The 27,668-nt window shown below is 45.9% G+C and overlaps 1 protein-coding gene across 3 annotated transcripts in view; it reads right to left on the bottom strand.

Annotated features, from left to right (window-relative positions):
- LOC105482446 (Gfo/Idh/MocA-like oxidoreductase domain containing 1) overlaps positions 1 to 26,567 on the bottom strand; it is a 126,171-nt gene extending 99,604 nt beyond the window's left edge. The window contains exon 1 of one of the 3 annotated variants that reach the window (XM_011742555.3): positions 25,552 to 26,567. In XM_011742555.3, the coding sequence (XP_011740857.1) occupies positions 25,552 to 25,804 (253 nt within the window). In that variant the 5' untranslated portion in view covers positions 25,805 to 26,567. The other 2 variants (XM_011742557.2, XM_011742556.3) reach the window with 2 other exon arrangements.
- Positions 26,568 to 27,668: the final 1,101 nt, after the last annotated feature.

The following is a 27,668-nucleotide window of genomic DNA, read 5'->3' as shown; positions in this document are numbered from 1 at the left end:
GTTTACAGATGCTGCCCTTGGAAAAAAGGGTCTCACTGCCAATTAGCGAGTTAGGGGCAGGCGCAGGGGCAGCATCCCAGATCTGTGCTGTCCAACACAGGAGCCACAAATTAATTAAAATGAGAGACAATTTAAAATCCAGCTCCTCATTCACACTGACCTCAGTTCACATGCTCAGTAGCCATACGGGGCCAGTGGCTACCGTGTTGGACAGCGCAAAACAGAATATTTTCATTGTCTTGGAAACTTCTATGGACAGGACTGCTCCAGATCACGAGCTCTTTCCACGTCACCAGGGTGTGGGTCTTTTCTTTACCCACAGTTATCCATCCATTAAGCATCGTGAAATCATTTCAGTGGGTCACAGCCAGCTTTTCCTTCTCTTGTTAATGAAATGAAAGAAAGAAAATACGATAGCATTTCACAAGCCAATGAAACAAGGGTAAGTATCAGGTCATAAACCTTATGTTCATTTTTATTTATATTCATACATACATATGTAGGTTATCTATAAATATTTTTAACACTGATACAGTATATATATGCTACATATGTATACTATATATAATATTAATTATGATTCAGTATATAAATACAAAGATAAATATATATCTTTCCAGTAGGGTCCTGAGGTCAGTGAAATCGTGGGTCTTTCCTAGTTCCATCTGCTGGAATTTAAACAAATCCTATCTGCCAAACCTCAAACTTAATCACTGGCTTTACGAACAACATACAACAAAAAACAAACCATCTATACATATATACTGGATCTTAGTAGAAAATTTGTTCTCCCTGTAAGTCAGGGTCAGAAAAAGTTACTCTGCTGGCCTGCAGATGTTTGGGTGATTTCACCCCCAGTCATTCTCCCCTTTCCCAAATGACTCAGATCACGAGAGAGGGAGGCAAAGTGCCTGCTCCACAGTGCCACACATGGCTTTTCCTGCAGACCTGCTTTTCCATGCACTCTTCCCTGTAAATCCATTTCCTCTGGGCACACAGCCAGGCAACTGGAAGGCTGCAGACGCTCATCTAGGTTCCAGTGCCCCCAGCACGAGTAAGGGCACAAGGCAGTGGGCAGGGAGACCACAGCTGAGCTGGCATCCATGCTAGGGCTTGTGAAGTCCTGCTCTTCTATCCTTACCAGAGAACAAAGACTTGCTGGAATGTCAACAGTGTCCAGAAATCATTCTTGCTCCCTGGGACCACAAGCTCCTCCCTGTCCAGCTATAGTTCTACAGTTCTCAGAGGTCAGAAGAAACTGGAATACTCTTTCCTTCACTGTGATGGATAATTTCAATATGTCAACTTGGCTATGCCACAATAGCCAGATATTGGGTCACACACTTTTCCAGATGCTTCTGTGAAAGTATTTTTTAGATGAGATTAACATTTATAGCAGTAGATGCTAAGCAAAGCAGACACCCTGTATAATGTGCTGGGCCTCATCCAATCAGTTGAAGGCTTTATGAGAAACAGACAAATTTCTTCCGAAGAGGAGGAATTCCATCAGCAGATTGCTTTGGACTTGAACTGCAACATTAACTCTTCTCTAGGTCTCTAGCCCACTGGCCAGGTCTACCCTGCAGGGCTTCCCTGTACCCTCTCTTCCTCTTGCTCTGTGTGTGCGTGTGTGTGTGTGTGTGTATGTGTATGTATGTGTGTGTGTATCCTTTTGGTTCTGTTTCTCTGAAGAAACAGAAGCTTCCTTGACTACTACCTTCCTCGTCATTCAAGACTCTCTCAAATGCTACCTCCTCTGTGCAGCCACACCTGATTTCTTCTGCCAGATATAATTGCTCCTTCTTCTGTGCTCATTCTTATAGTACATTTCTTGTGTGTACATTTTTGCAAACAATTACTATGCTTTGTACTATCCTTAATTGATCATCTAAAGCAGGGGTGTCCAATCTTTCGGCTTCCCTGGGCCATATTGGAAGAAGAATTGTCTTGGGCCACTCATAAAATACACTAACATTAACGATAGCTGATGAGCTGAAAAAAAAATGCAAAAAATGTTCATAATGTTTTAAGAAAGTTTATTGCGTGTTGGGCTGCATTCAAAGCTGTCCCAGGCCACATGCATCCCACGGGCAGGGGTTGGACAAGCTTGATCTGAAGCTTGGATTCTAAATCTTGTGGCTCAAATCTTGGTCCGTGAACCAGCAGCATCAGTATGCCCTGGAAGCTTGCTAGACATGTAGAATCTCGGGCTCCACCCTAGACCTACAGAATCAGAATCTGCATTTTAACAGATGCCTAGGTGATTCGCATGCACATTAAAACGTAAGCAGCACTGCTGTAAACAAGTGCTTCTTAACACTGAGTGGCTTTAAAAAATACATATGCCTAGTTCCTACCCTCAGAGACTCTGATGTAACTGGTCTGGGGTGCGGCCTGGGCTTCAGGATGTTCGCCACTTTCCCAGGTATTCCTAACTCACAGCCAAGCTTGAGAACCACTGTCACAAACCCCTTGTCTTAGAAGGAGAATTGAGCCCAGTGAAGCTGAGGGACCCCTGTAAGGTCATAAAGTGAGTTAGTATCAGGAATGAGAATCCTACTAAGGTTTTCTGTCTCCCTAAAAATGTTTTAAGGAAAGAGGACAAAGATCCATGTGCACTATCAGCAAATTTATAATGAAACCTGGGTCATCTAACACCCAGCTGACACAGGAAACTGTCATCATACCAAATATCTCCTCTGTAGGGAGGAACCAGCAGGATTCTCTAGAAATAAAAGAAATGACTCAGCCTAGGTTAGATCTTAGGAACACTTCTCATTTAAAATGACTGTCAAAGACCAAATTTGACAAATTTACACCAAGGGTAAAGTTACTGCTAGGGCAGATGGGTGCCACCCCTGATCTAGCGTGACCCAAAAATGTCCCATGTGGATACAGGCAAGTCTCCACTGGCTCCTTCATTCTCTGCTGAGCCTGGGATGCTTTGGTTATGTAACTTCTTTGGAAGGTACAAGATGATGATATAGTGGCTTCTTTTTATTGCCATATGGCATGGAGTTTTGATCTGAGTTAGAAGATAATAGAGAGAAAAGATGAAAGAAGTAAAGTAAACAGATTTCTTTTCCTTTCAAGACCCTCTCTGGGTTTTACATTTATACTGGCCTGGTGAGGTCCACTAATTCTTCCATCAGGGTTATAACCAGTAACAACAGGCTTTCCACCCACAGAGAGATTATTAATGTCACATCCTCTACCTTTGAAGAAGGGTGACTACATGCTGAGGGAGCCTGTCAGTGGCAGGCACCCACATAAAAAGTGGTTGTACCTGCCAATGACTCAAGTGTGACAGGGTGACATTCTCAATCACCTCCCTCCCTGTGGCCTCCTGTGAACTGTCCACGATACAATTTCTGACCTGCAGTTGCTTGGGACGGATATCCCCTTGATCTGCTATTGACGATGCAGTACTTCTTCTTTGGCAAAACTACATCTTTCATTGGTGCAGTGGACCACAACCTGCTTCATGAGGCATCTGCAGGAGAAGCTAACCCCAAACGCCCACTGTGCTGATAAATTTGTGCTAGAAAATTATACCCAACCCCACGGAATTGCAAGCTTGACAGTTGGTATTAGCAGTTATTCATGCAGATGTGTTCTCAGCAGTGCCATTAAAGAGGGGTAAAAAAACAAGGCACGACACACTGGGCAGGTGTGCACACACACCCATGGGCACACACATACACATATGCACACATACACACATGTACACATACACACACACTACTGGCAAGCAGCCGTCCCACTAACCCACAACGAGCCATGCTAGTTTGCCCTGGAATACATCTCCTTTGCAGATAAAAGGAAGAATGCCTCCTGGTATAAAGGAGAGCTATGTATATTTGTGTAACTGATTTTAAAAAAAGAAGAAGCAATAGCAGAAGCCAAGTGAACCAACCATATGACAGCAGTTGTAATAAAACAGCACATAAAAACATTTACCAAATTAAATAATTTGGCTAAGTCAATACCAAGCTTTTAAAGTGAGTTATTAGAATAAACATAAAAGGCAGGAGCTAAAAGGAACTCTCAAAAATGGACTCTGGTGCCTGCGTTACATAGGTAAGGAAATGAAAGTCTAGCAGGGTGAAAGTCACTTGCCCAAGGTCACACAGCTAATTAGTATGGTGTCAGGACAAGAACCGCCTGTCCAGGCTCTCTGGCCAACACCCTTTTGGCTGTACACCACCACACACGCAGCCCATAAAGAGATTCAAGCAGATGGTGATGAATTTTCTCAGGCCCAGGGTTCTAAAACTGCTAACCATTTAAACCAACGCAGGTCTGACCGAAAAGAAACCTGCCTGCAAAGAAAAGGGGAAATAATAAATGGAAACGTTGCAATTGTACATTTTCTTTGGAAGGCTGAATGAAGCCAACAAGAGCTTCACTTCCCACCCTGGGGCAAATTCAGGAGGCAGAGAAAAATGATAGGAGCGTTCCAGCTATTTCTGCCATGTTTGGGTTTTGGGCACACAAGGTTAGAAATACAAATAAATTGCCCTGCAGCCAAGAGTCTATGGTTTCTCCCCCAATTCAGAGTCATGTCCAATTATTCTCCTAAATAACAGGAGAGTCTCTAGACCTTTATTCAATCACTTCCACTTCCTAGAAGACTGCCTTTTTCCTTTGGCCAAGGCTAAACTCATTTTTGCCCTATGAAAAACACGTACCTCCAGCTGGGAACAGCCAGTCCAGAGCCAAAGGATCACAGAATATAAGAACTGGAGAGTCACCCCAACCAAACCATTTTTTCCCATCTTATTGTCTCTTTCTTTTGAAAAATACATTTTTTCATTATGATATTTTTTAAAACAAGAAATTTAGTGAAGAAAAAAATTCATAATCCCATTATTTGATAACAAACATCATTAGGATTTGGGCTTCTTACCAGACTTTAATTTTCTAGGCGTGTGTGTGTGTGTGTGTGTACGTGTGTGTGTGTGTATTTTAAACAAGGCTATCATCATAATATGCAAATGCTTCTGTGTCCTTTTTCTTTACCTATATCATAAGAAAATTTCCTATATTGGTACAGTCTTCCTACACATAATTCTAACAGCTATTTAGTATTTTATCAATTATATTTATCATATTTACCTAACTGTTCTCCTACTGTGGAACATTTCTGGTTGTTTCTAGTGTTTCAGTAATCATAAATAAGGCTTCACTGAACACTATTGTGCATGTAGGTGTTTTCATTGTTGTTATTTTAGGTCATTTCCTTCAGAGACTTCTAAGAAGTCAACCGCCTCGTTTTCTTCATTGCTGGAAAAACACAGTTCCCCAGTGATTAAACAACCTCATAAGGTAATAGGCACACTCTCCAGAGACCTGGGTTTGGTCCTGACCTAGCTGTCAGTGATCATCTGTGACAACCCGGATAAGCCACTCACTTCCTCTGAGACCCGGTTTCCCCTGGGTGTTAGGAGAGGGGAGCTCCAGGCCTGTCCTGGGTGTTCTGATTACCAGTGGTGTTCTCTTTCCACTGTTCCCCACAGCCGCCCATCTGAGATACCAAGGCCCCTAACCAATCTCCCTTCCACTTTTCTGCTTTTCACATCAGCTGCTCGGGAAAATGACTTAGTCAAAGCCCATTATGGAACCAAATGTGTTTAAGCATGTGGGAGCCAAGCAGATCAAGCCTGTGGTGTGCGAAAGCCAGCAGCAGGATTGCCTATTTACCCCTCTATGGAGCCCTTGCCACTGTTTTCTGAATCCAGGTCATCCATGGAATTCAACAGACCTTGCTTCTTCTCTGCAAGTGCTGGCCACAGGGCACTGTGACAATAATAAACACACATGCGCCTGCTCTTGGCGACTTCTCCCAGAACTCAGTTATGTAGGAGAGGGAGTCGGCCTGTGTCTCCTATCAAGCCCCTCCAGGACAGTAAAGAGGCCACTGGTCACATCCCCTAAATAATCCCTGTTGGTAACAGCACCACACTTAGCCTGGAGCACAGCAGAACAGATGGAGGAATACATCACACTCGCCTTTCATATCTTATCCATTCGACAGTTTGCCATTTATTTTGGCCTCTTCAAAAATAAGTTATAGGCCAAGTGCAGTGGCTCACGCCTGTAATCCCAGCATTCTGGGAGGCTGAGGCAGGTGGATCACCTGATGTCAGCAGTTCAAGACTAGCCTGGCCAACATGGTGAAACCTCATCTCTACTAAAAATACAAAAATTAGCTGGGCATGGTGGCACACGCCTGTAATCCCAGCTACTCAGGAGGCTGAGGCAGGAGAATCGCTTGAACCCAGGAGGTGGCGGTTGCAGTGAGCTGAGATTGTGCCACTGCATGGGCAACAAGAGTGAAACTCCATTTCAAAAAAAAAAAAAAAAGCTGTTGGATGCCACTCTAATGCCTTGTTGTGACTATCCTGTTTCCCAAAAATAAGTTATAATCAACAGAGAAGTAAAGATTATGAAATAACATTTTCTCAATTTTTTAATATCCTGTGGGATACATGCAGTCCCCAGGCTATTGTCTCCTCAGTTATGGAATTAGATGACGCAAGTTCCAGTTCAGTCACCATTTCCCCCTTTTTATACTTTGTCAATAAAAATGATATGGCCTTTGTTCATACAGACCATTGATACTGCACCACGTTATACTGGAAAACACACAAGCTTTGGAGTCAGGCAAACTTAAGTTGAATTCTGATTCCACTTGCTCTTAGCTGTGTACACTTGCCAAAATATCATATTTCACAGAATCGAAGACACCACTGCAAAGACCTACAGCTTTCTTACTACCAAGAAAGAAAAGTCCTTTTAGACATATCTATATTTCAGGTGTTCAAATGTGAAAATAATACATGTCACAGAATCAATGACAGGTGATATCTAATCTCTCTACAGTGAAATTTCTCACTTGTAAGATGGAGATGCTAAATGTCCACATTGGAGGTTGGCCATGAGATGTAAATGAGTAACACTTGTACTATGCCTCACTCCAGATCTGGCACATAGTAAGTACTCCACAGAATGCTAGTTTCTCTTCCCTTTCCAAATGTGATGAGTAGGTTCTGGATAGATTATGAGTTATCTCAGAGTACAGGCCATATCTTATATGCATTTGACCTTTTCTAACTCCCCATGATCGAGAATATTGCCTTACATATTGTAGCCATTCAGTAAATGGGTGAGGAATACAGATGATGAATTTGTTTGAAAAACCGATAAACACTCAAGTTGGAAAATCCCATTGGTGGATGTAGCCAGTGATGTCCCACTGGCTTCCCCAGCACCTGCATGTGATGAGCACATCTATCTATAATCTTGGCTGGGTCTGGGGACTGGAAAGAAGAGCAAATGCCGGGTCATGAAGCACATCCCTCCTGGAATCCCCCATGCCGGCAGGCTGTGGCTGGAGGCCCGCTGCATTCAGGCAAGAACCTGCGGCTAAATCTCAGTTCCACAGACAAATGCAGCATTGTGGTCCCCGTGGGCCTTCGGGGAAAGCCAGGCTGCCTCTGTGCCCTGGATGTGAACGGCTGTGCATATTAAGTTAGACAGGCTGCATCCCCAAGGGCTTAAACCTGTCCCCTGGGACTCTCCAAGAGCAGCATCATGGGGGTAAACAAACGTCCCATGTGGGGGTGCTGGAGGGAGCAGAAGCTCAGCTGAACAGAACCACGTGGCATTGTTTTTCCCCCAATATTGTTCTGCCTGCTGATTTTCTTCCTCTGATGTCCCGGTTCTGTTGGAAAGGGAGAAGAGACAGAGAAGAGGAACACATCTCATTTTCCACCACCCACTTTTGATTATTCATATTCATGTGGGAGATGAGAAGAGTCTGCCAGGGACACATTTAAATAACAAGTACTCTAAAATCATCACTTTGCCCTTGACTACAGTCAAGAGACATTCTGTGGGCAGCACACTGTAGTGTGTGTGCACTCACACCCTCACAAATGCACACTCACCTCTCCCTCCAAGCCCCACAAGCTGGAACTTAGCAGTCCCAGTTCCCTAAAGATTGCTCACACAGATGGATGTGGCTTTCACAACATTAATGGGACTAGAAGGAAAAAAAAAAAAAGCAATAATAATTAGCAAAACAGTAAGTATGTATCAGTTGAGGTTTCATGCTTTCGTATTTATGTAGCCTCTCCCCTCGGCTGAAGGAAAGGACAAGGGAGTGGAGAGAGGAGGAAGAAAGTTGGAAAGCCCATTGCCCATGGAAGTGCACAGCATGTTGGCAGTAGGGCAGAAAGTACCTTACTCTGAAGTCAAAATTCCTTGCCCTGGCCCAGGTCCTCAGGAGCTAGCTGCCAGGTGTTCTCGAAGGTTCCTGCAGGACAAAGAGGCCTGGCATCTATTTCCTTCCCCTCACCACCTTCCTGGGCCATCTACTAAGACCCTTTGCTTCTTGGTGCTTTGAGGAGGAAAAATGTCTGTCTTACCTCCCCCAGAGGATGGCTGAGAGGGTTAAGGAAGACGCTACCTGTGAGCAAAGGCAGAATTCCTGCCCTGGAATCACCCCACGGACCCCAGGTCCGTGCCATCTGCTACCTAAAGTCCTGTAATAAACCTGAGGGAAGGCGGGTGGAGCAGGGAGGGGCACTGTCATTTATCTCGTTGCTCAGTCCCTGTGTCTAATAAAGAATTTAGGAAACTTCCCACAGCACATCTTCTTCCCATTAATAATAGAGTCCTTACTAATAAATCCAGAAAGCAGCACCCAGACCTTGTTAAACCTCTACTAATTAGTTTTGAAACGTCCATAGCCCAATGTGGAGGCTATCAACACATTCCCAGGAGAAAATGAAACACACCCACAAGTTGGGGTTGCTCAAAAATCCATGTTTGGATCTCACATAAGTGACTGATTTGCCCATTGCTATATCCATTAATGCTGTCCAGTAGAACTGTCTGCAATGATGGAAATGTTCTATGTTGCACGGTCCAATATGGTAGCTACCAGTCAGCCACACGTGGCCTTTGAGTGCTTGAAATGTGGCTAGGACAACTGAGGAAACTGTATTAGTCTGTTTTCAAGCTGCTGATAAAGACATACCCAAGACTGGGAAGAAAAAGAGGTTTAATTGGACTTACAGTTCCACATGGCTGGGGAGGCCTCAGAATCATGGCGGGAGGTGAAAAGCACTTCTTACGTGGTGGCGGCAAGAGAAAATGATGAAGACACAAAAGTGGAAACCCCTGATAAACCCATCAGATCTTATGAGACTTATTCACCATCAACAGAATAGTACAGGAAAGACCAGCCCCCATGATTCAAGTACCTCCCCCAGGTCCCTTCCACAACACATGGGAATTCTGGGAGATAAATTCAAGTTGAGATTTTAGCGGGGACACAGCCAAACCACATCAAAACTGCATTTTTCATTTGATTTAGTTTTATGTAAATTTAAGCAGCCACATGTGGCTAATGGCTACCGTACTGCATAGCACAGACCCAGAGAGCATCTCTGGTATGTAGCTCACACTCAATAAATCTTTGTTCAAGGAAAAACATAAATGGACAGTTGTTCACCATAATAAGTTCTGATCAAATAGGATTCTCATATTTATTGAGTCCTCATTTTAAACAAAGCCCTGTTTAGGTCAACAACCTTCTGAGATGGGTACTTCTGTTATCCCAATTATACAGATAAAGAAACTGGGGCTTCAAAGAGTTAAGTAAGGAGCCCACAGCCACATAGCACACGGCCAGCCAAGGATTGTGCCCATACACCCATTTCTGCATGCCTCCAGCTTTCTGTAGTCTGATGGGACAGCCTCTTCAAACTACCTTTTCCATTGACCAAAAAAATCCTTAAGGAGCATCACTTTACTTTCACCACAATGACATCAAATTAGTCAAGGAACTTTTCCTTTTGAAATAGAAAAAAATGAAGATAGACAATTGTTGCCACATCTAGGGATCTTTTAAAAGTCTAGCCAGAGCAGTAACTTCGCAAGGCTCTGTTGTCCGACTTCTGGGTCCCAAGTCAAGAGTTAACTATTCATTCCACCACTGTGGCCTCCCCCTCAAACCATCTCCCAAGATGGCAGACTACTCTGAGAGAGCCTCACAATCATCATGTCCACGAGCTCTCACCTCTGAATGCAGAGAGGTGAGAAAGGGAGGAGAAAGGGAGGTGAGAAAGGGATTTGAAACACCAGTGACCCAAATCCAGAGTTTGCAGCCCCTCCCACCATGAAAGATGGGAGAGGCATGTCCACATGTCATACGCAAATGTCCTTCTCCAAGGAGATTATTGCATCCTTGCTCATCTAGTAAATTATAGCTGCAGCCAGCCCTGACCCTTGCACCATCAGGGCTCAGTTATATAACAAGAGAACATGTGCTCCCACCACCATCAGATGTAAGCACCAAACCAGGGGCTGGGCACCCTTCAAGGCATCCTCTCCTCAGCTGACTCTGTTTACCATAGCATGCCCCTGACTCCATCACACACAGAGCTGTCTTGACAGCATTACTAGCTGAATCAACTTTTGCAGTTCTTCCCATGCCCTCTAAGGCGGCCATTTGGGCTCCTCTCAACAGGGTCCTTTCCAACACTCCAGCAAGCTGTTTGCCTTAACTGACCCCAGAGCTCTGTCATTTGTGGCTGTCACCACTTGAGATATGAAGGGAAAGATGCAACTGACACTTACTGCTGATGAAGAAAAGTATTTGTAGAATTTCAGACATTCTTAAACCATTCTAACTTTGCTCTAGGAGGTCAACTCAAGCCACACAGTTTATCTCGCAGAACCAGTGGTTCCTTGAGGAGGACTTTACATCACAGAGCCTCCCATGTCTTCCTTTTCAATTATTTAAATCCTACCCCCTCTTCTGGGCCCAGTTGAAGACCAACTCACTTTTTCCAAGAGGTCTTCCGGGACCCTTCCAGCTCTCAGAACGCCCCTTTCCTCAGCTTTCAGGCAGCATCCACTCTCTGTAGTGCCACCTTCTCAGTAACCCACCAAAGAGGGGAAGGGTGTCTGGGATGAGTGGGGCCCCTCTCACTGGCCCCACTCATTTTATCTCTGACGTCAAGTTCATGTTCCCCACTCAACAAAACAAATATGCAGCAGTAAACTGGAAGCAATAATTCACCAGCTCTTAGAGGAAGCCCCTTCCAGGCCGTTGTGCTGCAAGTGTCTCATTCAAACACACAACACTTTTTATGAGGGGGATCCTGTTAAAACATTTTCTGCAGGCAGGCGCGGTGGCTCACACCTGTAATCCCAGCACTCTGGGAGGCCGAGGTGGGTGGATCACTGAGGTCGGGAGTTCAAGACCAGCCTGACCAACATGGAAAAATCCCGTCTCTACTAAAAATACAAAATTAGCTAGGTGTGGTGGTATATGCCTGTAATTCCAGCTACTCGGGAGGCTGAGGCAGGAGAATCGCTTGAACCTGGGAGGCGGAGGTTGCAGTGAGCCAAGATTGCACCACTGCACTCCGGCCTGGGTGACAAGAGCAAAACTCCATCTTGGGAAAAAATAATAAAATAAAATAAAATTTAAATTTAAATGCCATTTTTTTCCCTTTGCCTTAGTGCCTTTTGTAGACTGGCACGGGAAGCCTACCCAGGTGACTGACCCTTAATCCAATAATGGTTTTTGAGGGATTACTCAGCTGCCTCCAGCAAACTCTTCCTGGCATTGCAGTATAACCATTCACTCTGCACTAAGTCATGTATCTCATTGCATTGCTCTGTGTTTGCCTGTGCACTCTTCTTTCAAGGACAAAGACTATGTCTTACTTGATAGGGCATTTCTCACCACAGGCTAACATACTGCTACAGGGATTCAAAATGCATTTACTAACTAAAAATAAATGAAAAAAAAAACAAAAACAAAAAACCACTCTCCAGACACTGGGCAGAACAGGTGGTTAGAAAACCCTACTGGAAGACAATCTTCAAGTTGGAAACGCCCCTGGCAGAGGGTTCAGTGCATTCTCACAGCCCAGGGCAATGCCAGAGTCCCAGGCATGAGCACCCCCTCACCTGGTAGTCTTGCTCTTCTACTCCATGAACCATTTCAATGAATACTTGGCAAAACGAATTTTACTTGGGTTGGAGAAGTAGTTCTGCTGTACTAGTTCCAAAATCAAAAATAAGAGGAAGTATATGAAAACAACAACAACAAAAAACTCTACCCCTTCCCCAAGTGAAGTCTGCTACCTCAACAAAATCAGAAAATCACAAAACCAATGCTTACAAATCAATAAATGACAAACAACCCTATTTAAAAATGGGTATTAGATTTGAACAGTCATTTTATCAAAGAAAAATGTGACTGTCTAATAAACACATGAAAAGCTGTTCAACATCATTAATTGTTATTAACAAAATGCAAATCAAAGTCCTAACAAGATACTTCTACACACCAACTATAATGGCTATGATAAAAAAGACTGACAAGGCTGGGCATGGTGGCTCACACTTGTAATCCCAGCAGTTTGGGAGGCCGAGGTGGGTAGATCACTTGAGGTCAGGAGTTCGAGACCAGCCTGGCTGACATGGCAAAACCCCATCTCTACTAAAAATACAAAAATTAGGCCGGGTGCAGTGGCTCACGCCTGTAATCCCAGCACTTTGGTAGGCCAAGGCGGGCAGATCACGAGGTCAGGAGTTTGAGACCAGCCTGACCAACATGGTGAAACCCCATCTCTACTAAAAATACAAAAAAAAAAAAAAAAAAAAAATTCAGCCGAGTTTGGTGGCAGGCGCCTGTAATCTCAGCTACTCAGGAGGCTGAGGCAGGAGAATTGCTTGAACCCTGGAGGTGAAAGCTGCAGTGAGCCAAGATCACACGATTGCACTCCAGCCTGGGTGATGGTGGAAGACTCTGTCTCAAAAATAATAATAATAATGACAATAACACAAAAATTAGCTGGGCATGGTGGCACACACCTGTCATCCCAGCTACTTGGGAGGCTGAGGCAGGAGAATCACTTGAACCCAGGAGACAGAGGTTGCAGGGAGCCAAGATCATGCCCCTGTACTCCAACCTGGGCAATGGAGTGAAACTGTCTCAAAAAAAGACTGACCATACCAAGTGTTGCTGATGATATCAGAAAATTAGAACTCTCCTACGTTGCTGGTGGGAATGTAATACGGTGCCACTGCTCTGGAAAACAGTTTGGTAGTTTCTTAAAAAGTTAAATATATACACACCATACAACTGAGCAATTTCAATCCCAGGTATTTAACCAAGAGAAATGAAAACATGGCTCCACAAGACTTATATGCAGATGGTCACAGCAGCATTATTAGCAATCACTAAATACCGGAAACAATACAAACATCCATCAGATGGTGAATGGATAAACAAAATGTGGTATGTCCACACAATGGAATATTACCCAGCAATAAAGATAAATGAACTTCTTATCCGTGCAACAACATGGCTGAACATCAAAAACATTATGCTAAGTGAAGGAACTCAAGCACAAATGACTCCATACTTCATGATTCCATTTAATTGAAAGTTCTAGGAAAGGGAAGCTACAGAGACAGAAAGTAGATTAGTAGTTACCTGGAGCCAGACAGAAGTGGGAGTGAGGATTGATTACAAATTGGCATGAGGAAACGTTTTAGTGTGTTGAAAATGTTCTAAATATATAAATGTACTAAAAGTAATGGAATCACTTACAATGGGTGAATCTTGCGAAATAAAAAGAATGGAGAATTGTATGGTATATATAGTTCAATAAAGCTATTTTTAAAAAAGTAGTGTTAAAACTACAAACCAACTTAATTGGAGCTTTAAAAATTTTGGAGAAATTTATAGTTTCAGTTTAAGGACATTAATCAAAGAAGCATCTTAATACTCTGAGGGCTATTAAAATTAGAGACTGGAAAATTTCTTTAAATCATAACATTTTAATGTAAAGTTATTTTCCTGCACTTTTTAATTGTCCACTGTAGGATATTAACAATTCTCAAGGAAGGTCTAAACCCCAAGGCATCCCAGACTTGCCCAAACCCTAGAATCAAAGAACTGTAGGCAGGTATAGAATTGCTCAGGGTGAAGTGTCACTGTGGCTCTCAGCGGTGTGACAGCCTCTTTCCCAACATTCTACCTAGCTCAAGTGTGAACCCAAAAGAACGAACGCTGGCTTTCCAGGTCTCCTGCTTTGAGGACAAGTGCTCAGAGGCCTGCTGCTCTCCTAGGGCCCCACACCCACCAGCTGAACTAACCAGAGCAGTTTCTCCACTGGAGCGTCTTCCAGGTGTCTCCTCTCTGAGCTTGTCTAGCCAGATGGCCTTGATCCAGGCAAAATCTGTATTAGTCGGGGGTTCTCCAGAGAAATAGAACCAATAGGGTGTGTGTGTGTGTGTGTGTGTGTGTGTGTGTGTGTGTGTGTGCGCGCGCATATATAGATAGAGAGATTTGTTTTAAGGAATTGGCTCACATAATTGTGGGGCTGGCAAGTCTAAACGGTGCAGGACAGGCAGGCAGACAGGCAGGCTGGAGACCCAGGGAAGAGTTGATGTTGCAGTTTCCAGTAAAAAGGCAGTCTGAAGGCAGAAATCCATCTCCCTCAATCTTTTCCTGACTCCTGGCTCCTTCAAGCCCTTAAGACAGTACTTGAGCAGAAAGCGACTATGTCTCATGGCACTCTTGCGACCTGCTGCACGTGCTATCCAAGAGGCTCTTGGTAAAGGTCTGCAAACCTATCAAGACCATAGAACTCCATGCAGTTGGTCATGTTTATCTACTCTCCATCACACTCTTCAAAATATATATGTCTTAAATTTAATAATTTAATAATAATAATAACAACGTTGGTATTAATAGATCATCACATCTATTATTTCTTTTTTGCTATGGTTATTATCAAAGCAGTGAAATTCCAAGTGTGTAATTCACAAAGCAGATAAAAAACCTACACGATCAGGCCAGGTGTGGTGGCTCACTCCTATAATCCCAACACTTTGGGAGGCCGAGGTGGGTGGATTACTTGAGGCCAGGAGTTCGAGACCAGCCTGGTCAATATGGTGACCCCATCTCTATCAAAAATACAAAAATTAGCCAGGCGTGGTGGCACATGCCTGTAGTCCCAGCTACTTGGGAGACTGAGGCACAGGAATCACTTGAACCTGGGAGGTGGAGGTTGTAGTGAGCTGAGATGGAGCCACTGCACTCCAGCCTGGGCAACAGAGTGAGAATCTATCTAAAAAACAAACAGAAAAAAAAAACAAAAACAAAAAATCAAAAAAAAAACCCCTACCTACACAATCAAGAAATGTCTATATTTGGTTTTTTGTTTGTTGTTTTGTTTTGAGAAGGAGTTTTTTTCATTCTTGTTGCCCAGGCTAGAGTGCAATGGTGCAATCTCAGCTCACTGCAGCCTCCACCTCCGGGTTCAAGTGATTCTCCTGTCTCAGCCCCCCGAGTAGCTAGGATTACAGGTGCACGCCACCACCCCCTGCTAGTTTTTGTATTTTTAGTAGTGATGGGGTTTCACCATGTTGGCCAGGCTGGTCTCGAACTCCTGACCTCAGATGATCCACTCACCTCAGCCTCCCAAAGTGCTGGGATTACAGGTGTGAGCCACCAGGCCCGGCCGAAAAGTCTACATTTGTTTTTTTGTTTTTTTGTTTTTTTGTTTTGAGACGGAGTCTCGCTCTGTGCCCCAGGCTGGAGTGCAGTGGCGCAATTTCGGCTCACTGAAAGCTCCGCCTCCCAGGTTCACGCCATTCTCCTGCCTCAGCCTCCTGAGTAGCTGGGACTACAGGCGCCCGCCACCGCGCCCGGCTAATTTTTTGTATTTTTAGTAGAGACGGGGTTTCACCGTGTTAGCCAGGATGGTCTCGATCTCCTGACCTTGTGATCCGCCCGCCTCGGCCTCCCAAAGTGCTGGGATTACAGGCGTGAGCCACCGCGCCCGGCCAAAGTCTACATTTGTAACAACTTCCACTGTCTATATTCTTAGAATCAGCACTTTTTTTTGGAGATTGCAGCCCAGATCAGAATGACTGCTCTTAACAATCCCTCCACCCCTCCAGCAGAGTGGTCTCAGCAGCATTTGGTGATGTATCCCCCACACTGTGGGTAACCACAGGAAAGACTGAGCCGGGAGAAAGCATCTGGTACAAGCAGGGAGAGCTGGGTGCGGGGGCAGGGCTGCACCTTTCAGGTGGTTGAACCTGTCATGTTCATATTTGGGAGTGCATGTGGACAATTTTTCACCCACCACATGAGCCTGTGAAGCAGAGCAGGCTGGTGTAGAGAGGGGTGGATGAGGAAGCAGACACACGGAGAGAAGCAGAATAAAATTCAGAGGATTTCTGTTTTCCAGGTGTCTACTAAAGCCCCTGCTGCAGCCCTGTGCCTGCGTCATGTGGGACCCCCCCTAAGCACCCACACTGCAAGGGATAGTAAATCTTCACAGCAGCATGGTGAGCTCTTGGTAACCCCATCAGTACCTTTGAGTGATCACGTAGCTGTGAAGCAAGTATTGGATTCACAGCAAATATGACACCTGAAGCTTGGCTTAGGTACCGTCCCTTTACAAAAAAAATAAATACATTCTCTGAGTCTTGCAGGAAGGAATCAACTCTTCAAAAAATATTTTTAAAAAATCTTCAAAAGCACCATTTGGAAGAGGCTAAAGAACTACTCACTTAAAAATTTATTTTTTTTAAAAAAAGAACTCATTGCATCAGGGCAAAGTAAAAACTACTGTTTATTGAGCTTGATGCAGATAGCTGAGGGCAGCCACAGGGTAGGTCCTTATATTTTCCCTCTCATTTTAGTTGTCACACCAACCCTATATGATAGTATTAGCTGTGTGTTATTGGTAAGAAGACTGAGGCTCAGGAAGGATGGGTATGACTCCCAAAGTCACACAGTAGTAACCTGTCAACCTTTCCTTTCATTGATGAGTGTTATGAAGCACAACATCTTATATAATGATGCTCTTTACTGGGCTATGATTGCCCTGAATCAAATATATAATTAAGTGCCTGTATATTTCATTCTTGGTGAAACTCTTAAAACATGCTATTGACTTCCACTTTTTGTTGTTCTTCTTCCCCAGTTTAAGGTATCAAAATGAAGATATCAAAATGGCTTCTTCATTTAGCTTCTTCTCACTCCAATGGAAACTTCTGCAGAATTGCACATTATCAAAGCCAGATATCATCAACAAAATAATCGTTCAACTGCACCTAATTTCAGTTAGATGAAATGAGATTGGTGAGGCTTGACTTCTCCCAACGATAGAGTAATTTCTTTCATTTACGTAATGCCCAAGGGCTTCCTCGGCTCTACAACAAATTGATAGACCAAAAATCATTTCACTCAGTGCTCAGGGGCAGGAACCCAAAGAGAAATAGGCAATCACCTTTTTCACACAGTGTGGAGACAGGAATAGATCCAGAAGAGATCTCAAGCAAGAACTGGAAATGCAGGGTTTGCTAGGATGTCAGAATGGCTGCTGTCAAGTACATTGTGAGCATTATCTGCAGCCTTATTTCTACTGGTGTGGCAATGCTGGCTTGCAAAGACCTCTCTCAACCCCATTTCCTCTTCACTCCCTCACCCATGTTCCTAGCAGCCCTCCTCAACATGAAGCAACTGCTGACACCACGAAGAAGGACAGAAAAGGGCCAATTGCTCCAGGTCCTCAGCTGATGATGCCAAACAAGTTGTGACAAGATCAGTGTGCAGCAAGATCAAAGCTCAAGGAAAACCTATGGCCTTACTCACCATCCCAAAGGAGCCTTGCACTCCCATGGAGAAGTTTCACTAAGAGAGTCTGCACTGCTGTCTCCAAATACAGGGATCGTGAAAACAGATGTCATCACATTCCACACAAGGCAACAGGCATTTCAGCACAGTTCCCCTGACAGGTTAATTACTCACAGCAGGGGATGTCTTCTGTTCCCAAAGGCAGAGAGCTATCTCATCTCTAGTGTCTGACTCTTCCAGCATCCACACTGCCTGAGGGCTGGATAGAAATTCTGAATCTCAGGTCCCACCCAGGAATCTGTTTTTTATTTTATTTTGAGACAGGGTCTTACTCTGTCACCCAGACTGGAGTGTAGTGGTATGATCTTGGCTCACTGCAGCCTTGACCTCCAGGCCTCAGGTGATCCTCCCACCTCAGTCTCCCAAGTAGCTGGGACTACAGGCATGCACCATCATGCCTGGCTAGAGACAGGATCTCACTATGTTGCCCAGGCTGATCTGGAGAGCTCAAGCAATCCTCCTGCCTTGGTCTCCCAAAGTGCTGGGATTATAGGCGTAAGCCACTGTGCCTGACCTGGAATCTGGTTTTTGATAAGATCCCCAGGTGATGCAACCACATCTGAAAGTTTGAGAGGCATTCAGCTACTGCATACAGGAGGATAAGAATATTATGTGTTAATTCACACATTCTGTTTAGAACCTTTTGCCTTCCCCCAGGCATACATGTATTCAATGAAAATGCATTCATTTGTCATTCAATAAATATTTATAGTGTGTCTTCTACGTGACTAAGTGTCTGGCACTGTCTAAGGGAGATAAGGGTACCCTGATGAACGAAGCAGACAAGGGTCCTACCTTCCAATAATGCACATTCTAGCTGGGGAAACAAATAGCAAGCAAGAAAACAACCAAGCAAATGAAAGAGATCATCGCACACCGTGAAGAGTGTTACCAGGAAGAGAAAGAGGATGACAGAGGCAGGACTGAGGTTGGGGGAGAACCTTTTAATTGGGAGGGGAGGATCCAGAAAGGCCTCTTGCCCAAAGTAACATGTAAGCTGAGACCTGAAAGTAAAATGAGCTAGCCATTCCAAAAAGTGAGGCAAGAACCTTCTGGGCAAAGGGATGAGCTGGTGCAAAGGCCAAGAGTCAGGAAAGAGATTGGCATCTGAGGAACAGAAAAGAGGCCAAGTGGCCGGAATAGAGATAGTCCAGGAATGTGTGAAGCCATCCAAGAAGTGGAAGAGATGGACAAGGCAGGGCCATTTCAGGCCAAGAAAGTCATGGCAAGGAGCTTGGATGTTATTTCAGGTGCTATGGGAGCCACTGAAAGTGGAGAGTGACACCTTACACACACACACACAAACACACACACGTGTGCACATGTGCTCACTTTCCCCATTGTACAGAGTAGACTGCATAAGAAACAAGACTGGACCCAGGCAGGTTGGCTTGGGCCTGTGCTGGCCTGGAGCCCCGCGCTGCTGGGGACACAAAGGTGAGTGAGGTTCCTTTGCCTTGGCTGTATCCTGACCATCAGGACGCTTGCTGGGAGAGGCAACAAGGAAATTAACAAAAAATACAGTGTCATTTTAGGTGCCAGTTAATGAGGCAATATCTTTGTTAAATGTAATCAGCATGTATTCTCTGACCAGCAGTTTACACATCTATCCCACAAACAGGCTGGCATGTGTGCAAAATGACATATGCTCAAGATTATTCATTACATGGTTGTATAAGCAAAAATTGGAAACAACCTGAATGTTGAGTAACAGGGAACTGCTTAAATAAACTTTGATGTATCCATACAATGAAACACTAGGTAGCCAAAAATAGGAACAATAATACTTTCACATTCAGAGTTTCATGTATTTGTGTATATGTAAAATATATGTATATATTATACATTATATAGACATATATATATGGCCTTGAATGGGAGACATAAACAACTGGTAATAACGATTGCCTCCTGTCCAAAGACAGGGACTGGGGGACATAAGGTCTTCCATGTGTACTTTTATAGCATTTGAAATTTGTACCGCATGAATATATAGGCAATTCAAAATAACTAAATAAAATTTAAATGTTAAATGAATGCCTTAAAATAGGTGCTGGGCAAGATGGCGGCACACAGTGTAGAGACGACAGAAGGGTATGTAGGGTGACGGGTTTCAGGGAGAGGAAGCGGTAACACTTGGGCTGAGTATTGAAGGCCAAACATGGAAGAAGACCTCAAGGGACAGGGGCGTTCCTGACAGAGACCCGGATATGTGCTCTAACAGGGCCCCTTCAAGGAAACCCCAGCAGTGTGGGGGCTCGCTGAAGCCCCTGGGTTCGGGAATGGCCACCAGGACGTGAGGCTGGGCATGTCATGCCAATCAGCTGGGGCTTTTCCTGAAACAGGAAACAATGATACGACCAGGTCTCTAGCACTCCAGCATACCTGGCAGCAGTGTGGATAGTGGCTAGAGGCAGGGTTGGGTGGGGTGGACTGGAACCTAATTCAGAAACTACGTAAGGACCTGACTTCTATGGGGAACAGACACAGAGAGTTTCAGATGGCATCAACCAGGTTTGGGAACCGATTCCAGGACTGGGATGAAAAAGGAACAAAGGACAACTCCAACAGTCTCACCTAGGCTGCCATGATCTATGGCAGAGGAACAGGTACAGCTGATGGAAGAGGAAGAAATGACTCAGGGGGAGGTAGAGTGCTGGGTTCAAATCTCTAGCCAGGAGCAATGTGACTCAGGTCTCTGAATCTCAGTTGCTTCATTTGTGAAATGGAGTTAATATCTATCTTAGAGGATTATTTTAGTCATGAAATGAAATGCTTTATACACAGCACTTATCATGCTGCCTGGCACACAGTATGTACTTAATAAGAGGCAGCCTTGGACAGTGTAGACACTTGGTAGAAATGCCTCTATAACAGAGGAATGCCTCATTCACTAAGGTAGGAATTTCGAGGAAATTTTTAAAAATTAAAGGAGGATGATCAAGTGGGCTTCATCCAGGGGATGCAAAGGCTGGTTCAACATACGCAAATCAATAAACGTAATCCAGCATATAAAGAGAACCAAAGACAAAAACCACATGATTATCTCAATAGATGCAGAAAAAGCCTTTGACGAAATTCAACAGCCCTTCATGCTAAAAACTCTCAATAAATTCGGTATTGGTGGAACGTATCTCCAAACAATAAGAGCTATTTATGACAAACCCACAGCCAATATCATACTGAAAGGGCAAAAACTGGAAGCATTCCCTTTGAAAAGTGGCACAAGACAGGGATGCCCTCTCTCACCACTCCTATTCAACATAGTGTTGGAAGTTCTGGCTAGGGCAATCAGGCAAGAGAAAGAAATAAAGGGTATTCAGTTAGGAAAAGAAGTCAAATTGTCCCTCTTTGCAGATGACATGATTGTATATTTAGAAAACCCCATCGTCTCAGCCCAAAATCTCCTTAAGCTGATAAGCAACTTCAGCAAAGTCTCAGGATATAAAATTAACATGCAAAAATTCTTATACAGCAGTAACAGACAAACAGAGAGCGAAATCGTGAATAAACTTCCATTCACAATTGCTTCAAAAAGAATAAAATACTTAGGAATCCAACTTACAAGGCATGTAAAGGACCTCTTCAAGGAGAACTACAAACCACTGCTCAGTGAAATAAAAGAGGACACAAACAAATGGAAGAACATACCATGCTCATGGATAGGAAGAATCAATATTGTGAAAATGGCCATACTGCCCAAGGTAATTTATAGATTCAATGCCATCCCCATCAAGCTACCAATGACTTTCTTCACAGAATTGGAAAAAACTGCTTTAAAGTTCATATGGAACCAAAAAAGAGCCCGCATTGCCAAGACAATCCTAAGTCAAAAGAACAAAGCTGGAGGCATCACGCTACCTGACTTCAAACTACACTGCAAGGCTACAGTAACCAAAACAGCATGGTACTGGTACCAAAACAGAGATATAGACCAATGGAACAGAACAGAGCCCTCAGAAATAACACCACACATCTACAGCCATCTGATCTTTGACAAACCTGAGAAAAACAAGAAATGGGGAAAGGATTCCCTGTTTAATAAATGGTGCTGGGAAAATTGGCTAGCCATAAGTAGAAAGCTGAAACTGGATCCTTTCCCTACTCCTTATACGAAAATTAATTCAAGATGGATTAGAGACTTAAATGTTAGACCTAATACCACAAAAACTCTAGAAGAAAACCTAGGTAATACCATTCAGGACATAGGCATGGGCAAGGACTTCATGTCTAAAACACCAAAAGCAATGGCAAGAAAAGCCAAAATTGGCAAATGGGATCTAATTAAACTAAAGAGCTTCTGCACAGCAAAAGAAACTACCATCAGAGTGAACAGGCAACCTACAGAATGGGAGAAAATTTTTGCAATCTACTCATCTGACAAAGGGCTAATATCCAGAACCTACAAAGAACTCAAACAAATTTACAAGAAAAAAACAAACAACCCCATCAAAAAGTGGGCAAAGGATATGAACAGACATTTCTCAAAAGAAGACATTCATACAGCCAACAGACACATGAAAAAATGCTCATCATCACTGGCCATCAGAGAAATGCAAATCAAAACAACAATGAGATACCATCTCACACCAGTTAGAATGGCAATCATTAAAAAGTCAGGAAACAACAGGTGCTGGAGAGGATGTGGAGAAACAGGAACACTTTTACACTGTTGGTGGGATTGTAAAATAGTTCAACCATTGTGGAACACAGTATGGCCATTCCTCAAGGACCTAGAACTAGAAATACCATATGACCCAGCCATCCCATTACTGGGTATATACCCAAAGGATTATAAATCATGCTGCTATAAAGACACATGCATACGTATGTTTATTGCAGCACTATTCACAATAGCAAAGACTTGGAATCAACCCAAATGTCCATCAGTGACAGACTGCATTAAGAAAATGTGGCACACATACACCATGGAATACTATGCAGCCATAAAAAAGGATGAGTTTGTGTCCTTTGTAGGGACATGGATGCAGGTGGAAACCATCATTCTCAGCAAACTATCACAAGAACAGAAAACCAAACACCACATGTTCTCACTCATAGGTGGGAACTGAACAATGAAATCACTTGGACTCGGGAAGGGGAACATCACACACCAGTGCGTATTATGGGGAGGGGGGAGGGGAGAGGGATGGCATTGGGAGTTATACCTGATGTAAATGACAGGGGTGCTGACGAGTTGATGGGTGCAGCACACCAACATGGCACAAGTATACATACGTTATAAACCTGCACGTTGTGCACATGTACCCTAGAACTTAAAGTATAATAATAATAATAAATTAAAGGAGGACATGTGTGATTCAATTGATCTTAAGTTTCTATTCACTGTGGTCCCTAGACCAGCCCCTTACTTTGACAGGCCTGTGACCAGTTATCAGTGTGGATCAAGGGTCACAGACCTGTCACCATTACTGGGCAAGCAAGCCAAAGTCCAGGACTTTGCTAAAAGGACAATTTACTAGGACAAGTCAGAGTAGCTAGTTTCAATTCCAGGCAAACACTCGTATCTATACACTCCCAACAGCCAGACCAGCCTGGTAACTGTTTGGGGGTTTTCACTTCCTGTGTTGTATGTGTTGAACCTTCAACAGTGACTGTAAAGCCAACGAAGACGGCCACCCCACTGTGCACTCGCAGGGGCAGCCTGCAAAAGAAGGAGTTAAAAAAAGAAAGAAGAAAGAAGCTCAAAACCTACCCTAAAAACATGAACAAAACCCTATTCTGTCATCACCATTATTAAACTAGGTCTATTATGCCTCTTATCATTGGCTTTGAAGAGATAACAGACATGTCTTGTTAATTAAAGAAAAGTCACAGGGATATTTGAAAAATAAGAACAGAAGAAGTATCCAGAAATGTCTAATTTGTGTCACATCTCTTGAAACCAGAGCCCCCAGATACTTTCATGGCCAACTTCCCAGAGACAGCCAGAAAACAAGGTCATCCTTGTTCCCCAAATCGCCACCCTCCTGCTCTAGGTTTGCTCTGTGGGTCTGTACCCAGGACAGGAACCACCATCTCTATGGTGGAGAAACGAAGTTACAACATGGTCTTTCAGATATGACCAGTCCTAAGCTCTCCAGTATACCCAGGGCTCATGAGGGACCAGTTTTGTACAAACTGCACTAATAGAATTATACCACAAGATGGTTATAAAATATTTAATATGCAAAGAGCCAATGTAAACAAGGGAGTTATCCACCCAATACACATGTTCCATCAAACAGAAAATAAATATTGGCCAGACTCAATGGCATTCAGTTCAAGGCCAAAGAAACAGGCCACAAAGGGCAGACACTTAATAAAATTAACTGACAATTAAAACTGACAATGTGAGCAGCCTCCTTAGGAATTCCATCAGATGTCGCATCTGAGTCAACAGCCAAATGGCCTGATAAAAATGCCTTTCTATGGAGAGTTTCTACATTCTGTTCAGAGCTCTTCGAAGGCAGAATTAAAACACATATATATATTTCACCCACCCTGAATCCACACCTATTTTTAAAAAATAAAACAGTCTTTCCAAGACTACATAACTTCCGGTTGGTTTCTGGATGGTCTCTGTTCCTTGGCAGTTCCTCCCTTCTAATCTGTTCTACTATTCGCTTCATCTGGTTATAAGCTTTGTTCTTGTTATAAGCTTTGTGTTTTCCTCACCAATAGAAACTTCAGCTTTCAAAGGTGAGCTGCTAATTTTCTTGGAATTGTAAGATCAAGCAAGCTTCCTGGGATTGTTTTAGGTTATATGTAAGAACTGATGATGAACAAAACATGCCCTTCTCTTTCCCCTGAGCATGGGCTAAGAGGTTGCTACTCTGTGCTCAGAGATTGTTCAGACTGCCTGGGAGTTGAGGGGAGCAGGGACCAGATGGTGAGGCACCCTGAACTCATCTCCGGCCCCCGCGGGTCAACACTGTGCCTTCAGAAACTATTCCTGAAGGCGATTAGCGAGGGCCTTTTCTGATGCAAAGCGTCCATGCCTCTGGAGCTACTGCGCCCATCCCCGTAAAAATTTAAAATCGATTACTCCAAACTGTGGCAGAAGACATTTCCCGGAAGGCTGCAGTCAAAAGTTAAAACCCCTGGTTTTATCAAATCAGTCTTTACTAACCTATGACGCCTCTGAAAACATTCTAAATCATCACCCCCATCCAACCACTCCCATCATCCTTGCCTCCAGCGCAGACGAAATAATTCCAGCCGATGGTCACACCTCCAATGTCACGCTAAACTAACTCACAGCAGAAAGAAACAAACGACCCCAACAGGGTGCCACAGTTGCTGAAGGGCAGGTCCTCTGTCGAACCCAAGAACCCCGAGACACGTGTGCGGCCCTTTATTCAGGCGTTTCTGGGCGCGCACTCGCGTCTCCCAGGCGCGCGTGCGCGCGCGCGCGCACACACACACACACACGTACACGACACACACAGCTGAGGACTAACTTTCCTCTTCTTGCGGAGCACCCCATCCCCTGATATCGGCATCTGATCTTCCTAGTTCGGATCCCCGGAACACACTCCTCCTCCAGCCTGCCAGCCACACACGTGGGGAAGCGCGTCCAAGTGGTGCCAGGAGGCAGGAGGGAAGTGCAAAGGTGGGGAAGGCCCGGGACAAGGAAGGAGGGAGCTCTGAGTCGGATCTGGGATCTCAGATCCCTGGGGCAGCGTAGATGCAGGGTAAGCTTCTGGGACACGGAAAGGGAAAGGCAGCGGGGAAGGAACCCAGAGAAGGTTAAAGGGCGGGTGTGGGACGGAGGATTCAGGGTAGGGGTCGCTCACCTAGGGTTTTGACAGCGATCTGTCTGGTGAGAGGCGGCGGCAGGTTAATGCACACCAAGTCCACGTCCTGATGTAGCAGCACCTCATCAATGCGGCTAGTGTAGAAGGGGACACTCATCTCCTTGGCCAGCTCCTCCGCTTCTTCCTGCGTGCGGCCCCACAGCGCCTTCACCGCGAAGCCCTCGTCTTTTAGCAGCGGGATGATGACACGGGCCGTGAGGCTGGTGCCGAACACGCCCACCCCGGGAAGCATGGCTGCTCAGAGCCGCCTGGTTCTGCTTCTACTCGGATCTCCAGTCCAACACGCGCACACACCCACCTCCAGCTAGTCCTGCACCCGGCTCCTGCAGCCAATCTAGCCGCTGTGCGCCAGCCGCCGTGCACCGGGCAAGGCGCCCGGGTGCCCAGCGCGCACCGAGCTGCAGGCGGAGCAAGCTCGGGGCGCCTCAGTACGGTGACTGCGGCAGTGTCCGCCACGCGGGGCTTGCGTCCTTCCCGGAGTCGGCGACAGGGACCCCCCCAGGGCGCCGGAGGCTTCGCAGCCCCCTGGAGCCCCGGCTCAGGCGGCGTTCGGGCGGCAGCGCCAGTCCGCTGCGTGCGCCCAGCCAAGGCCGCTCCATGGCCGGCTCATCCCCGCGGCCGCGCCGCCGCAGCCCGGGACCGTCTCTCTCCCGCGTCGTTTGCGCAGCCGGCGAATCGCACACACAAACGTCTACACCCTGCCCCAGAGTCTGGGCACGGACCCGCTCCGCTGGGGAGTCTCCTTTATCCCTCGCCCTCCGCTCGGAATGAAATAATCCCGCGACCGCCAGGAGGCCGGCTAAGGATGCGGCCCGGAGCGCGCCGGACAGGGATCTCAAGCTGCAGCGCTGCAGCGGCTGCCACGACCCGGCGCCAGCCTCCTCATTTTGCTGCCATGTTCGCTCGCCTCGCGGCTCGGGCGGCCTCGGCCCCAGGCCGGCTCAGGCTCCGGGATCCCGCGGGGACGAGGGCGGAGTTGGCGAGTTTGGCTGTCAGCGGCCGGTGTTCCTGCACCGCCCTCACCGCAGCGCCGCGCGCCATTGGCCGCCGCGCGCCGCCCCCGCCCCCGCCGCCGCCAGCTCCGGGTGCGCGCTGCGCCCGGGCCCTGGGAGCCCAGCCCGGCTCCTCCCCGGCCCCGCCTCGCTCGCCTCCTGCCCCTCCGCTTCTTCCCTTTCTTTGCCCTCACCATCTTCTTCTCCTCCCTGCTTCACTCCAAACCCCGCCCCAAGCAAGCAAATAAATCTATCTAGGCAGGGCGCGCCCCAATAGGTTAGTCGCCTGTCCCTTGGAAGAGAGCAGTGGGCGCCTTGGCCTGGGGGCAGTGAGGGGACCCGGCGAGGTGCGAACAGCCGGTATTAACAACCTCGGTCCCCGGAGCGTTACCTGCGTGCTGAGCATCATACTGAAGCCTTTCCAGGCATTGTCCCTTTTAGTCCTCGCAGCAACCTAAGGTTATTGGAAACCCATTTTACCAGTGATGTAAATGAGTCCCAGTGAAGGCTAAGGGACTTGCGCAAGGTGACATATGTAAGCAACAGGCCTGCGATTGGAATCCAGGCCCCAGAGTCTGGGCATGGAACCGCAGACTTCTCCGGTCCCCTTCCAAGCTAGCCTGCTCCAATCGCGCGCCCCCGCTCCGGCCGCGCACGCACGGTTCAGCCGCCTTCTTCCCAGACAGTCCAGTCTTGGCGGGCTCCCATCTGCCTCCCACCTCCCCTGCCCCTAGGCCCGTGCCCGCCGCCGCGTAGAGGCTGTGGTCTGGACTGCCGCAGCGGCGCAGGGGTCTCCGAGGCCGCTGCGGCGCGTGCGTCTCGTGTCTAGGTTTCGAGACGGATATGTCGCCCTGGCCAGATGCCACGCCCGCTTCTTGCTTCGGCTCCTGTTGCCATCGCCACTTCCAGCAGCCTTTACTTCTCCCAGCTTGCCCCCACCTCCACCCCCCTGCACCCTTGTCAGGCCCTCGAGGGGGGACTGAGGGGAACTGGCCAAGGCTGGCCCCGCACCTCTGGAGCCGTGGGGACTCTGCGTCTGTCTGGTTTTCCACCATATCCTTGGCACCTGGCACACTGCCTGCCTGTATGTAGTAGGCCCTCAAT

This window comes from Macaca nemestrina, chromosome 5 (genome assembly GCF_043159975.1).
Source record: "Macaca nemestrina isolate mMacNem1 chromosome 5, mMacNem.hap1, whole genome shotgun sequence".
In the NCBI taxonomy this organism is placed as follows: domain Eukaryota; kingdom Metazoa; phylum Chordata; class Mammalia; order Primates; family Cercopithecidae; genus Macaca; species Macaca nemestrina.
The sequence above is the reverse complement of the archived record's forward strand: the minus strand, read 5'-3'. Positions and strand labels throughout refer to the sequence as shown.